The sequence below is a fragment of the Pleuronectes platessa genome, chromosome 17 (assembly GCF_947347685.1).
Source record: "Pleuronectes platessa chromosome 17, fPlePla1.1, whole genome shotgun sequence".
In the NCBI taxonomy this organism is placed as follows: Eukaryota; Metazoa; Chordata; class Actinopteri; order Pleuronectiformes; family Pleuronectidae; genus Pleuronectes; species Pleuronectes platessa.
Window position 1 is genome coordinate 16,062,490 of NC_070642.1, and position 13,748 is coordinate 16,076,237.

Below are 13,748 nucleotides of genomic sequence, written 5' to 3' on the forward strand. Positions count from 1 at the left end.
CTGGTTGTTGAGTTGCTCGTAGCGAGAATTGAAGGTCTCTAGTTTTTCGCTAATGAGCTCGTCCAAAATGCCGCCGTCAATCAGCGTCTGACCCAGCTCTCTGATTTGCGTGCGGTTGTCCCCCGGGTGGCGAAGCACGCTCTCCAACGACTGGCGGCGAAAGGGAGAGATGGAGGGAACAGAGGGTAAGTTTGTTAGCAAAGATTTAGAGGAAAAGGGAAAGACAGGAGCCGTTTGGTAAAACCACAGCAAACATCGAGAAAGCTGAGAAGATTCACAGTTTCAAAAAATTTGAGTAAAACATTGGAGGAAAACACCAGAGAAAAGGAAGAAATCCAGTAAATGAGTAAAAATCTCAGTGTGGATGAAAGATTAGGAAATAATCAAAAAAGCTGAGCAAACATATGGAGCACAGATGTAGATGCTGGGTGTATTAAGATGAAGGCAAATCCCCCAAAAAGATGGTGAACGACAAATGAGAGACAAGTGAAAGAGAGTGAGAGAGAGAGAGAGAGAGAGAGAGAGAGAGAGAGAGAGAGAGAGAGAGAGAAAGAGAGAGAGAGAGAGAGGGAGAGAGAGGGAGGCTTGTCAAGTGACGACACATGTTTGGTTTCAACAGTCATTGTTTACGTGGGGTCATTAAATGTGCTTTTCCTTCCCCGGAGTGATGGACAGGGACAGGGAGAGGGCGACAGCACCCCTCCCCTCCCCCAGAGGGGTGAGCCCGATTAGGAAACTGGGAGAGTGGGAAGGGTAAAGGGTGAGAGAACGTAGAGAGAGAGAGAGAGAGAGAGAGAGAGAGAGAGAGAGAGAGAGAGAGAGAGAGAGAGAGAGACACAGAGAGAGACAGAGAGAGACAGAGAGAGACAGAGAGAGAGAGACTGGGTATAGGTGACAGAAAACAGCCAAAATGTAAGGACAAAGCGGAGAAGGGGAAACGTCGTCTTCAAGGGTCTTCAATTGTCTTCCACATTATGCAGCGGTACAGAAGCAGCACTGTGATTAAAGCGGATTTGACAGTGGGGCTGCAGGCCATCTACAGATATAGCAGCAGAGCAGAAGGAATTTAGAAGTCAAAGAGAATGAGGTGGTGAAGAAATCAACAACTTTTTAAATGGAGCATTTGGTTCGAGAAACGATTCCCAAACTAATGGTGTCTTTCCATGAATGTATGTTTAATGGTGAGGTGGCATTTCTTCCAAGCTTCTTACTATTCTGGCTATTGTTTTACCTACAAGGCAGCAGGTACAGAAATATACAATGTGTATGTGAGTGTGTGTGTGTGTGTGTGTGTGTGTGTGTGTGTGTGTGTGTGTGTGTGTGTGTGTGTGTGTGTGTGTGTGTGCATGTGTGCATGTGTGTCTCTGCACCTCCAGAGCTTCACTGACGGCCTCAGTACTCTCCGGCAGGTTGTCAGTGGCTTGAACTTTCTCCTCCACAGTGTTGAGCCAATTCTGCTCCATGTCCAGGTACTGAAGCAGCTCCATCCAACAGGACCACACCTCCTACACACACACAAACATACACACACAAAAACACACACAGAAAAGCATTTCATTATAGCTGTTCACAAGTAGAGAAACAAAGATGATGTTACTAAAAAGCGACAGCTCTATTAAATGTTCAGTCCCTTTCAATTTAAAAAAAGAAACCCAATGAAAAACACAACAATATCTTAAAGTCTTAAACTCAAATTAAACAGCAGAACTCAAGGGACAAAGACGACGATGGTGACTAATGGGCTTTAGGCAAAGGATGTACACAAGCAAAAGCACAACTCGGTGACGTGTCTGATCTCTACCCGGAGGAGTCTGGAGGGATGAGCGTCACAGCCAAAGCCCCAGACTGTGATTTTACACTCACAGATTAGCAAAGAAAGTGTTTCCTTCCAGCTTCTCTTGTTTCAAGCATGGAAATTAACAAAAAGGACACAACGCATCAACCCACATGTCGCTCTGATGCTGAGAGCTGCAAGGTAACGAACAATCTGGGTCACTCCTCAAAAAACAAACGTATTTTCATGTAAATGACGAGGCACAGGAGCCTTTTTAAAAGCTGGCTGATACAGTTCATTTCTCACACAACCAGTATTTTCATCCACAAACAAAACGAAAAATAGAAATCATGTTTTAACCCTGTCCAAAACAAACTCTTTACCTCCAGAGTGTGGCACTTGCTCTTGAGGCGGTCGCACAGCTTGTGGTAATTCGCAAGTACCCCCTCCAGCTCTGTCGTCAGCTCCTGTCCACTGCCTCCACCAGGGGGCGCTGTTTTGGACACCAACATGTTGATGCTGTCTTTCAGGATCTTTACCTTCACCTCCTTCTGCAGCACATCCTCTTTAGCCCTCTGCGGGAGGTAAGGACAGGTGAGGGGAGGTCAGCGGAGAAACAAGAGTTGCATGTGCACATGAAGCATGAACCAGTGGAGCACACACCTTCATCTCCTCCAGCGAGGCCTCCAGCTCCTCGGGACCCTTGTACTCGAAGTCCCGCATGAGAAACTCCTCGTCTACCTGTGTCATCCACTCCTGCATCTCCGCCAAGTCCTTCTTCAGATTCACCTGCTTCTCCTGACGCTCTGCCGCGCGCTCCTGGTGGCTCAGCAGCTGCAGAGAAGCACGTGTCGCCGGGTTTGTTAAGAAACATCCGAATAATCTAAGTAAGAATTTTCTTTCTGGCACTTTTAGATTGTTGGTTTGAATGACGTACAATAGTAATAACTTAAATCAAGCTTTAGATCTTATACCTATGTGAGTATTTTGGGGTTTAATCATGCAACTGTTCATCACCTTTTTGCTGAGCGTGTCCCACTTTCCCCGGGACTCGTCCAACTTCTCCTGCCCCCACGTGGCCAGTCCCGGGACTGCAGTGGCCTGCACGGCACTCACATTCTCTCCCATCTGCTTCAACGAACCTTCCACTGACTCCATCTCATTCACATACTCCTGATTACCAGAAAGAAAAGAAATCAACAATCCAGATATAGAAGTTTGGAAAACAGTAACATTAACTTTTTAGTAGTTCAGTCATGTTTTTAAATGCTTTGCCGATGCTTTACTTTTCGTTATGTCCTCTCACCTTGCACTGGTTAAGCTCTTCACGTGGTCTCTCTGTCTGGCTCAACCCGGCGGCATCATGAGACAACAGCTCCTGAACCGCATCCAACCAACGTTCAACTTGCACCACACGCACCTGACACCGGCAATGAACAACTGTATTATTACCATTCATATCCCTACCAGTAGGGACAGCTTTCTTTCAAACAAATGGCAGCTTTCCTACCTGGTTGTCCTTCATGCTACCCAGGATGCACTGCAGAGTCCCCAGCTCCTCGCGAGCCTTGGAGGAAAGTTGACTCCACCTTTGTAGTTCTGCCGGATCCGAGGCTTGTTGCGTTTGCTCGATCTCTATACACAGAGCCTGAGGTGAACAAGAGGTCAGGTTTAATATACCGTGTCTAAACTCTGTGTGTGTGTTAGTTCTAGACAAGCATTGACGCTCCTATACTGCTTAAAAATGACATGGAAGTAAAACAATGTTCAGAAGAGGAAGAGGACATCCCTCATTTCTTGGATTGACTTTGTTATCAAAGTAAAAAAAAAAGTTCTGTCAACATTTGTGACTTTAGTATTTTTGTAAATCTGGCTTTTCAGTTGGTTGCAATCTGCACCCTCACCACTAGATGTCACTGACTCCAACACATTGAAACTTTTCCTTCCTTCACAGTGTTTAAGCACCGTGAAGTACTTTCTTTATAACCCAGGTAATCAAGTTGCTCCCTTTAAGTCATGTTGCCACGTTAAAAACAATTTTCCTTTGTTTATTGTACAACATGCCCGCCATGGTTATCGCCCTCTATAATTAGGCCCGATGCTAACAGGACGCAGGTCTGCTGTCACGGGATTGAATGTTGTGGTTGTCAGCCTGACTGACTAGTTGAGCAGCTCCACACGGGGCTGTTAGGAACTCCGTGCTACAGGCATCGGCTCGCTGCCAAGAATGTGCCAAGACCAACCCCCCCCCTCCCCATCCCTCACCGGCACCATGCCCTGTTATCTGCCACGATAACTGGAGCCTGCACTGAGCTCGCATTCCACAGGAGATAGAAGAGGAGAGAAGCGCACACACAGACACACACACACACACTTTTCCTTCTACAGAGAGGGTTGATACAACACAGAGGGAAGTGAGTGACTGATAAAGGGCCTATTGTGTGCGAGAATAAAATAATGACTCAGTGATATACACACAAGCACAGACACAAACAAAGTCACTGTTGAGCATGAAATCCTGTCGGTTTAGAGGCCAGCGGTCACGTGCTATCAGCTGCATTCTCAATCCGTCAATTCCTCATCAATTCATCAAAGCATCAAAGCCTTACTTTCTACATTGTTTGTTTCTTGCATTTCTTCACTTGATTTTGTTAATAGATTTTTTTCCTTGTATAACCAGGAATGTCTTTAAATCAGATTAACTATCTCTGACGAGCTAATACAGGCAGTGACAATAAACAACAGATAATATGTGACAAGATAAGATTCAAACAACAATGTGTCCAAAAAAAAATTCAGTCCAAGAAATCTTTAAAATGCAGACTGTAGGAACCGGGGATCAAACCACCGACCTTCTGGTTATACCTCTCTACCTCCTGAGGCAAGCTGTCTGTATGGGAGTTATCAGGATCATATTGAAATGATGTTTGGTGGAAGGTTAAAACATTTAATTCACTTGTGTCTTTGAGACAGAACCATGAAATAAGTCGTCACACATCAGGACTATGAGACGTCTCACCTGTGCCCGCTCCACTGCTGCCTCAGTGGTGGGGACGTCTGTGATTCCTTCTCTCAAAGTGGACAGTCCGGCCTCCAGAGCCTCCACGGGACACGGGGCCATCTCCTCGGCCTCCGGGGGGGCCAAGGCTGGAATAAGACGAGGAGAGAGAATATTAACTTAAATATTAAGTTTCCTACAAGATGCTGGAAAATATCATCACAATACACCCATTTCTCACCTCTTAGCTTCTTTTTAAACTTTACTAACTTTACTTAGCGGACCTTCCTGTTACCCCCCCCCGCCCGCAAACTTCCTTCTGCTAACCAGCTGTTGCTCTGGGTACCCAGGGCGAGACTTGAGACCCAGGGCGTCAGGGCGTTCACTGTTCGGGTTTCTCAGCTGTTACAAACTCCCTTCACCAACACGCTGCCTCAGGATCCTCTTTTGAAAAGGCATGGTCATAAAATGGCTTTTGACCTGATATGTGTTTGTTTTTATTGCTTTATTATATTCATTGATTCTTGCCTTCTTAATTGCACTGCATGTGTTTTCTGTTTTATTGTCCCTAAGGCACTTTGAAAGCTTCTTTTATTTTTTTAAGTCTACATAAATAAAGATTATTATTACTACTTATTAAATTTGAGTGCCCAGACTTTTACGTCAAGTCTTGAGCATCGTGTTTTCTACCACAAGGGGGCGGTGAGCTGATTTGGTATTCCTCTCTCTCTCTCTTTGTCTCTCTTTCCCTCTCTCTCTCTCTCTCTGTGTACATGTGTGCATGTGTGTGCTTACTGTGCCGTAGGAGGATCCCAGGCAGCGCGTTGCCTTAAAGTAAATTTAGCCGCGCTCTCTTAACCAGTCGAACCTGTCATTCATGCGGGATACATTATTCAAGACACGGCTGGACTTAACTTCTCTTTACCCGTAGTGCAAATATGATTAACTGAAAAACTGAATACCTTCAAGAAAACAAACTTCAACCTAATTTAAACCGTAACATTTACATCCGTCCCTGCTCCTCTCTTCAGCCGTCCCCCTGCTCCTCTTCTTCTCCGCCAGTGTTTTTAATTAGCAGGTGAGTTAATGCTTACATAATCCGGCTGTGTTTATACACACAAAGAGCATAGATGGAGCGTAACTGGGAGAGCGGCGGGGGGGTGTGAGGGGGGAGAGAGATAGAGATAGAAGGAGGCCCCCGGCAAGAGGCAAACTCCCCTCAAGCAGAAACAAAATGGTTTGCGTTGGCTTTCATCCAAATCTTCACAGTCATAAAAGCTCAAGAGGCAAAGCAAGACACACACACACACACACACACGGCCACACGGTCACACACACAGTCAAACACACACACACCTATGGTCATGAGCAGAGAAGCTCAGTCAACTCGAGCCTCCGTTTACAGACTCACTTTTTGGCGCAGAGCTGTGTGTGTAAATTCCGAGGAGGTAAAACGGTGACTGGTTTAAAGGCTGCTCGGGGTCCATGTCACAACCTCAGGTGGAGATGGAGCTGGCAGCAGAGACATGATCTCACACACAATCGCTGGCGGGCGTTCGCACATCTGGCCACTTTTGGAGGCCATATAAGGGCATTGTCCATTACTCGCGGCTCGCCAAGGTTTCATACAAAAGCTAATGTCAAAATTTACACAACCGCGGTGGGACTGAACTCTGCTGATCTCGGCCATCGCTCACTCAGTCCCCCCATTAAACCTGAAGGCTTTGAGCCGAGAGAAATGGATCTTTGTCTTAAAGGGGGTTTAAATCTCCCGTCCTGCAGCTGTCTGGAATCAGAGAATGTCCCGAGGCTGCCAGGTCCATGAAAAGCATATGGGAGTGTTGACACCTGCACAGAGCTCTGCAACAGGTTCCATTGCTCCGATTTAACACGTCATTTGAATATAGTTCCGCAGAAGTACCTTTGCTGACTTCTTCCTCTCTGCTCTGTAGCCGCTGCAGCGTGGAGGCGTGATGTGCCGAGACCACCACCATGCTGTCTTTCAGCGAGGGCACGGCGCCCAGTGATCCTGCCTCTGCAGAGAGCTGCTCCAGTCGAGGCCTCAGTGCGGTGACCTGGACGAGTCGGGACTGAGGAGGACGACAAGAGAACAGGGACAGTTAATCGATTTGCTCGTAACGAGGCCTCATCGTCATAATTGATCATTCAGCAGAGATCGTTTTCTGTTTTCTTGCACATTCGGACCAAAGAGGAGATTTTACAGAAATGCTTGAGGCATAAAAATGAGACAGCTAGATGAGAATAGTGGTTATATATGAGTTCTAAGCAGCTGAGGCTACAGTTGCCGCCTCTATGATTAGTGGTTTTATGAATGCAATTTTTGACTTCTTTATTGTAATGATTCAGAATGATGAGAAAAACATGAAAAGTGTATTTTTGAGCATCTTATTGAGCTGTGATTGAAATTCACTGACTTTGCCTCTCTATCAGTCTTACTCTGTGTATAATTCATTTACTTTTCAAGTATTTGAGTCAAGTCTTTTTATTGAGTATACCCTCATATGCTGGTTTTGACTTCGACTCTGCAGTGAAATATTAAATACTTACTGAATAAGTGCGATTGCATGAGCTGAATCTAAGAGGATTGTCGAAGGGGTCAGGGGTGAAATTGAAGGATTACAATCATTCACAGGAGATCAGGGTGAATGTGGACTGAGACAATGACTCCGAACCCAAGGTCGGGTAGTAACAGTTTACATGTAATCAGGATGATGTAATCAGATTACCAGATAAATTGTTACTAAAGTCAGCTCAGACAGAAATTTCTACTTGGATCAAGGATTAAATGATTGTATTTACTCCTAAAACTTTGAAAATATGGCAAATTCACAATTATAACAAATATGATCAACTAATGAAAAGATTGGTTTGCTGTACAGTGCAGGGTTACTCTACTTTGAGGCAGAGGATAAAAAGAATGGTGTCAGGGTCAAGCTGCCTCACTCTGTGTAACAAAGGCAACACACTGGACTATGTAAAAATGGCATGTAATTTGTATTATTTATCAATAATTCACATTTCAAGTTAATCGGACCCCTCACCTGACATTCTCCGCTCAGGTTTCTCAGCTCGGCCTCGTCGCACTTTTCCACAGCCGAGGTCGAGTCCAGCCACCGGTCCTGCTCCTCCAAGACCCCGTCCAGGTCTGTCAGCTCTGCAGACACCGAGCTGACCCGGGTCTGGGTGTGGACTCGCTCCCCAGCTGCCCCCAGCTCCCTCGCACAGACGTCCCACTCGGTTTGTATCAGGCCCACATCTGCTCTTAGCGAGTCCACACACACCCCCTCTGCAGGAGACACACAGAAGGCCGACAGATGTGTAAATACACAAATAATTTAGCTTTAGATTATTTATTCTGAATGTGTCAGAGCCTGTGTTGTGAGGTTTTGATGGAGGAAAAAGTTGCCAGAGAGAGTAGATAAAAAAAAAGGGGGGGGGGGGGGGGGGACTGGCACCACGGATGAGAAAACAATATAAATGAGGAGAATAAAAGAATTTGAGTATAATGGAAAGTTTAACGTGCGGTGCTGCTCCCTCACTTCACTGCCTCCAGAACAGTGTTAACTAAAAGAGAAGTCCACTTCATTTCCTTGAGCTCTTATATGAAGTCGGTAAACCCTGCAGGCTGACAAACCTTTTACTGCTCCACACACACAAACACTAACACATGTTGGGATTACTAGCAGGGAAAACTGAAAGGCGATAAAACTTTACACATGTAAATAAAGAGAGCGGCTGTGGAAACGTAGTAAAATCAAACACAGTTGAACAGGGAGTGGATGATTTCTGCAGAAGCATAATACTCTTCTCCTCCGTACCTCTCTCCAGCTGGTCCATCAGGACCCGTCCCTCCTGGACCACTTGACCAACTGTGGCTTCCTTTCCTGTGAGGTCCGACTCCAAGCCCTGAAGTGATTTGAAAAATAAAAGATTTTCAACTCATATGCTCTGAACAAAAGTAACATTTGTCTGTTTTTACACTGCATCTTCACCTTCAGCTTGTCCTGTAGGTCTGGTGAGTGAGGTGTCGTCTCAGGGTGCGCGGACGCCAGAGCCTGAAGAGACGTCTTATACGTTTTGATCCAGCTGAGGAGCTCAGAAAGCTGGTTTTCAAACCTGCAGAACAAATAAAAAAAGTGTTTGCATGTCTTTTATTTTTGCACTTTTCAGGTAAGGGTGGAATATTTGGCTTGTGTCTCGGTTCCTACTTTCGCCGGACTTCTGCATCAGTCTCCACCAGGCGTTTCTTGGGGGGAGCAGGTGGAGCCAACTCCTGGTCAGGGCTGGACACAGCCGCAGCCACAGGAGCTGTGTCCACAACGTCTTCTACGTCTTCCATCTGAGTCATCCCGGAGTCTGTGACAGCTTCCATCACCTTAGCAGTGAGTTAGAGAGTCATTAAGAACAGGGCAAAGTCAACCACTGTTACAGAATCATACCTAATCGTGGACACAAAGCTTTTTCTCAGAGAACCACAGAAAAACTAGTCTGATTTCACACACTCCCAATGCTGGAGTGGCTTAAGACAAATTTCTATCACTTTATTTGAACAGCTCGGTTTTCTGACAAAGTTATAATAAAAAATGATGATGTTCAAGTTACTTCTTTGAGCATGTTCTGCTGCTGCAAGAAATAATTCCGAGGCAAGTTGTCTGGATGAACTATTTATCATAATAGAAGCAGAGTTTCTTTTTAATCGTATTATTTAATCATAAGTGAAAGTGTGGATGGTAAAGTTGGTATTTTTGCATTTTCAATCAGCGCAGGTGTCCTAGTCACGGTGACTGTTTATTTAAAATACAGTCAACAGGAAGATAAACCCCCTGGACAACACACACACAAACCCACATATACACACACACACACACACACACACACACACCTGGAAGGAACAATCCTCCAGCCTCTGCACCAGGTTGTCCCATCTATGAGCCAGATCCTCTGTGTCCACCTCGATCTTGGCTCCTGCCTCAGGACTCCGCAGCAGAGATATCACGTCCTGTCCCTCATCAGACAGCTGGTCCAGAGTTCTCTTCTTCTTTTCCATGTCTTCCTTTAAAATCTAGACGATTGAATTAAAAGAGATTAACGTGCAAAATGACCAGTTATTGTTTGACTGCTACAGCTGGCGTTGAATTATCTGTTGGTCAGTTTAGCGATACATTATATTTCAGAGTAGATGCTTAAATTGCAGCATAGCAATTATACCAAGACTGGGACTCTACTTACTGCTAATCGCCGCACATTGGTATTCATTTCACCCGGGTCCTTAAAGTTGCTGGTCTGAACTTCACTCAGAGCCTCCTCTTTTTCTGCCAACCACTCTCGAAACAAACTCTGCAGAGGAGGTGGGAGAGCAGCTTTTAATGTCACAAATTAGAGTCGTCTGAGTTCAGAAGTCAGGTACATATTTCCAACACAGATAAAAGGGTTCATGGACTGTTTTGTGCATGTCAGGCAGATCGACATGTGTCCTGCCTGTATGCATTTCTGGCGCCGTCCTACCTGGTCCGACAGAAGCTGCTGCCACACCATGAAGACGTCCTGCAGCTTGTGCCACCTCTCCTCCGTCCAGCGGCACACGGCTGCCCAGCGCTCACCCAATGTCTGAATGTGGGATAAAGACAGAAACTAAGAAGAAGAAGAAGGAGCAACGGCGTGGTAAAGGTTTTACACCAGAGGTCATAGACAGGAAGAAAATATCTACAAGCACAAAATCAATCCATATAAAACTAATGGTGCCCGGTACCAGTCGTTCACTTTGTAGAAATAATATATAAATGTATATAGACTGATAGATGCATTGCTTAACAACCATGCCAACGAAAAGGAAGTATGGAAGCATGTGGGCAATGACTGTTATATCGTTTGAAATGGACGATATCTCTTTTCATACATAAAGGCAGTATAATAAGTTTTTATCTTTTAGCAGTAGTGGGAGGAATAAAGCCAATCTCAGCTGACGAAAGGGGACAGGTCACTAGTCCATCACTTGGTCAACCGCCAAAGAAAAACCCTTTGCAACAATCAAATTTGAGTCATTAATTGACCTAAACACAAATTAGGAGCCAAACCACAGCAATCAGTCTGTCAACTTACCTGTAGTTGCTCCTCCAGGGCAGCAGTGGCGCTCTCACCGCTGTTCTCATCCACCACGACCACCATGTGTGTCAGGGAGTTCACCTTCACCTGCTCGGCCTCCAGGTCGTTCTGAAGCTCCTGAACAGAAAACACAAATAGTAAAATTCAGCACAGGTCACAAATTGGCCATTAACAGAACATCAACATCTTTACACTACAAGACGCAAAAGTAGCCAAAAATCTGTATTTCATCAATTTGGAAAAACTAGAGAAACAAACCAGGATATTTTTCTACTTGATCGTATCCATGTTAAATCAATTACAATTCTCCAATGACTAAATTCATCCAAAACAGAAAAGGCTTCAAGGGGAAATCTGTGTTTACTTTGTGCAGCTCTATCTGTTCTTGGTAGAGCTCCACGTCTTTAGGCGTCGCCTCTGTCTCGATCCTCCTGATTCGCTCTTCAGTCTTGGTGAGCCAATCAGAAAGCTGCTGCAACTGCTGCTGCTGAAGATCCATCAGGACTTCGTGGAGCCTGGGGACAGAGAAGGTTAGAGTTGGGACAAAGGCCGACAGCGGACTGGGTGTGTGGAGGTAGACGGGGAATAAAAACAATCGGCTGAATAAACTTTGAGGTGAAACAGCCTGTTGGGCTGGTTATCTGACAGAGGCACAAAGACTGAGGGAGTGACAATGCTGAGCTCGGACTCCACAGACAACGAGTCGTGCCACAAACTGGAACGTACATTTTAGATCAGGGTCAACAAATACTCGAGTAGACATCATAAATACGCTTTACGAACAACTTTGTGAATGTGTGTGTGTGAGTGGGTGTGTGAGTGGGTGTGTGTATCTGAAGCATCATAAACCTTGATAACCCAGATTGAGCGGACGACTTGTGAGGCCTTGGGAGGCTTATCAGGTGTCACCTTCACACAGCTTGCAGACTTAAACACAGGAAAACTCATAAACATGAAAGATCCAACAGTGAGTCAGAGGAAATTTAACTCCACTTGAATTAGTGGCTCATGATGCGAGGGCCCTGAACACTACACTGTAAAACTAATTGAATCTTTTCGAGTTTGAGGGAGAAATGACACTAAGCAAAGGTGTTTTATTACCACTGTAGGATTAAAGCTCAAGTTAAATTGTTATCAACTAAAACGTCTCTGTCTACACCATCAGTTTTCATCCATAATGACAGCTGTTTTCTTCCAAAACAGGGGTCATGTGACAGGAGCCTGACGAATAAGTGAAGGCTATGTCATGACTGAAAAGACACAACCGGTTGTGAGTCTAGTTTCCAAACATCTCAGTTTCTGCCTGTCCAGACTAAAATGGGGTATCCGTACCAGAGTTGCTGCCTTTTTAAACAGGTGTGTGTGTGTGTGTGTGTGTGTGTGGGTGTGTGTGTGTGGGTGGGTGGGTGTGTGTATCTACCTGGCCTGTCGGTCCATGCTGGCCACTCGGAGGCTCTCCCAGCGGGAGTTGAGGAGGCTCATCTGCTCCCGGATTTCATCCTCCTCCTCCTCAGTCAGGTTGCCCTGTGCGATCAGCTGATTACCAGCTTGCAGCACATTACCCACACTGCTCTGGTGTGCTGTCAGCTCCATCATGAAGGCCTGTGGGGGGAGGAGGATTAAAAGGTTAGGGGAAACACTGACAGCAAATCTTTAACTCTGAAAGTTTGAAACGTGGAGCTGCGTACTAAGAACAAAACAAAAGATGAGATAATAAACTTTAATATAAGGTTAAGTTAAGTTACGGGAGACATTGTCTAACCACATACCTTTACCCAGATTCAGTTTAACTCCCTGGCCACATACTGGTTATATAATCCGGGGCTCCATGTTGGCACTTGGCACCAGCAGACTAACATCTGGATTGGTTTCTCTCCCTCTGCCCTCTCACGTCACTCGGTGTAACAGTTAAAAACACCCTGCAGAGGTGCTGGGCATCAGCCTTGTATGAGTGCCTGTTGCCTGTGAGCGCTCACTGAGGGGTGAACTCAAGTGGCCAACTGGGGCCAATTGCACAACAGAAGAGGAGAGAAAAACGCCTCAAGAAGAAACAGAATAAAGAGCAAATGTGAAGGAATTTGGCTGCTTCTTAGCTCCTTAGAGGGGCTGCTATTTACTGGTTCTTGTAGTGAGCAAAATAAGGCCAATGAATTGAGTTATTGTCCTTTTCTCTGGATGAGTAAGCATTTTTGACTGCACCTCTGAGCCCATTGTTTTTAATGAGGCTTTGCTGGAGAAGCTGGAGTAAGTCCGCGAACAACCAGGCCGAAACAAACGGGATTGATTTTTTCAGACCTCTTGAAAAGCCTGGCTGTTAAAGAGGCTTTTGAGTCTTGTTGCTCTCCCGTCTCACTACCAGCTTTCTGCTTTGACCTGGATTCCAGACATTAGACTTCACAAATATTCACATCTCAGCCAAGGGAATCCTGCCAAAGCCCCTCTACACACATGCACAGGCACAGACCCTGCGACTGCACCTTCTCGGGCAAGGGAGTACTGGGCCGGGGCACCATGGGGTGCTACTGCGCCACTGTACCGAGCAGAATTCCTGACATTCACGACATGTACGGAACATGTACTCTAGGTTGTGGGAGGCCTCTATCTGTGGAATGCTATTATGCTATATGTCAGAGTCAAACGTGGAGGGTGACAGTTCTAAGACAAAAACCAGGTGTGCTAGTCAGACATAATGTATGTCAGGTATCTGTGCCAGGTATTGTTTGACACTTATATCTAAATATAATGTGTTATTGCAAACTGATACACAATATTCATTAGGACAGTTTATTGAGAATCTTGTTTTTTAAGATTTTAGACTCTCACCCACTAACCTTTGAGAACCACTTAACAACT

The 13,748-nt window shown here is 45.4% G+C and overlaps 1 protein-coding gene across 4 annotated transcripts in view; it reads right to left on the reverse strand.

The window, feature by feature from the left end:
* utrn (utrophin) overlaps positions 1–13,748 on the reverse strand; it is a 169,993-nt gene that overhangs the window by 127,843 nt on the left and 28,402 nt on the right. For all 4 annotated transcript variants that reach the window (XM_053445855.1, XM_053445856.1, XM_053445854.1 and 1 more), the window contains 19 exons: positions 12,316–12,497; positions 11,260–11,410; positions 10,893–11,012; positions 10,299–10,400; positions 10,023–10,130; positions 9,676–9,855; positions 9,002–9,168; positions 8,786–8,909; positions 8,612–8,699; positions 7,835–8,079; positions 6,694–6,862; positions 4,794–4,921; positions 3,285–3,422; positions 3,081–3,194; positions 2,792–2,947; positions 2,438–2,608; positions 2,158–2,349; positions 1,371–1,505; positions 1–150 (listed from right to left, as the gene is read on the reverse strand). In XM_053445855.1, coding sequence (XP_053301830.1) covers positions 1–150; positions 1,371–1,505; positions 2,158–2,349; positions 2,438–2,608; positions 2,792–2,947; positions 3,081–3,194; positions 3,285–3,422; positions 4,794–4,921; positions 6,694–6,862; positions 7,835–8,079; positions 8,612–8,699; positions 8,786–8,909; positions 9,002–9,168; positions 9,676–9,855; positions 10,023–10,130; positions 10,299–10,400; positions 10,893–11,012; positions 11,260–11,410; positions 12,316–12,497 — 2,820 coding nt within the window. The remainder of the gene's footprint in view (positions 151–1,370; positions 1,506–2,157; positions 2,350–2,437; positions 2,609–2,791; positions 2,948–3,080; positions 3,195–3,284; positions 3,423–4,793; positions 4,922–6,693; positions 6,863–7,834; positions 8,080–8,611; positions 8,700–8,785; positions 8,910–9,001; positions 9,169–9,675; positions 9,856–10,022; positions 10,131–10,298; positions 10,401–10,892; positions 11,013–11,259; positions 11,411–12,315; positions 12,498–13,748) is intronic.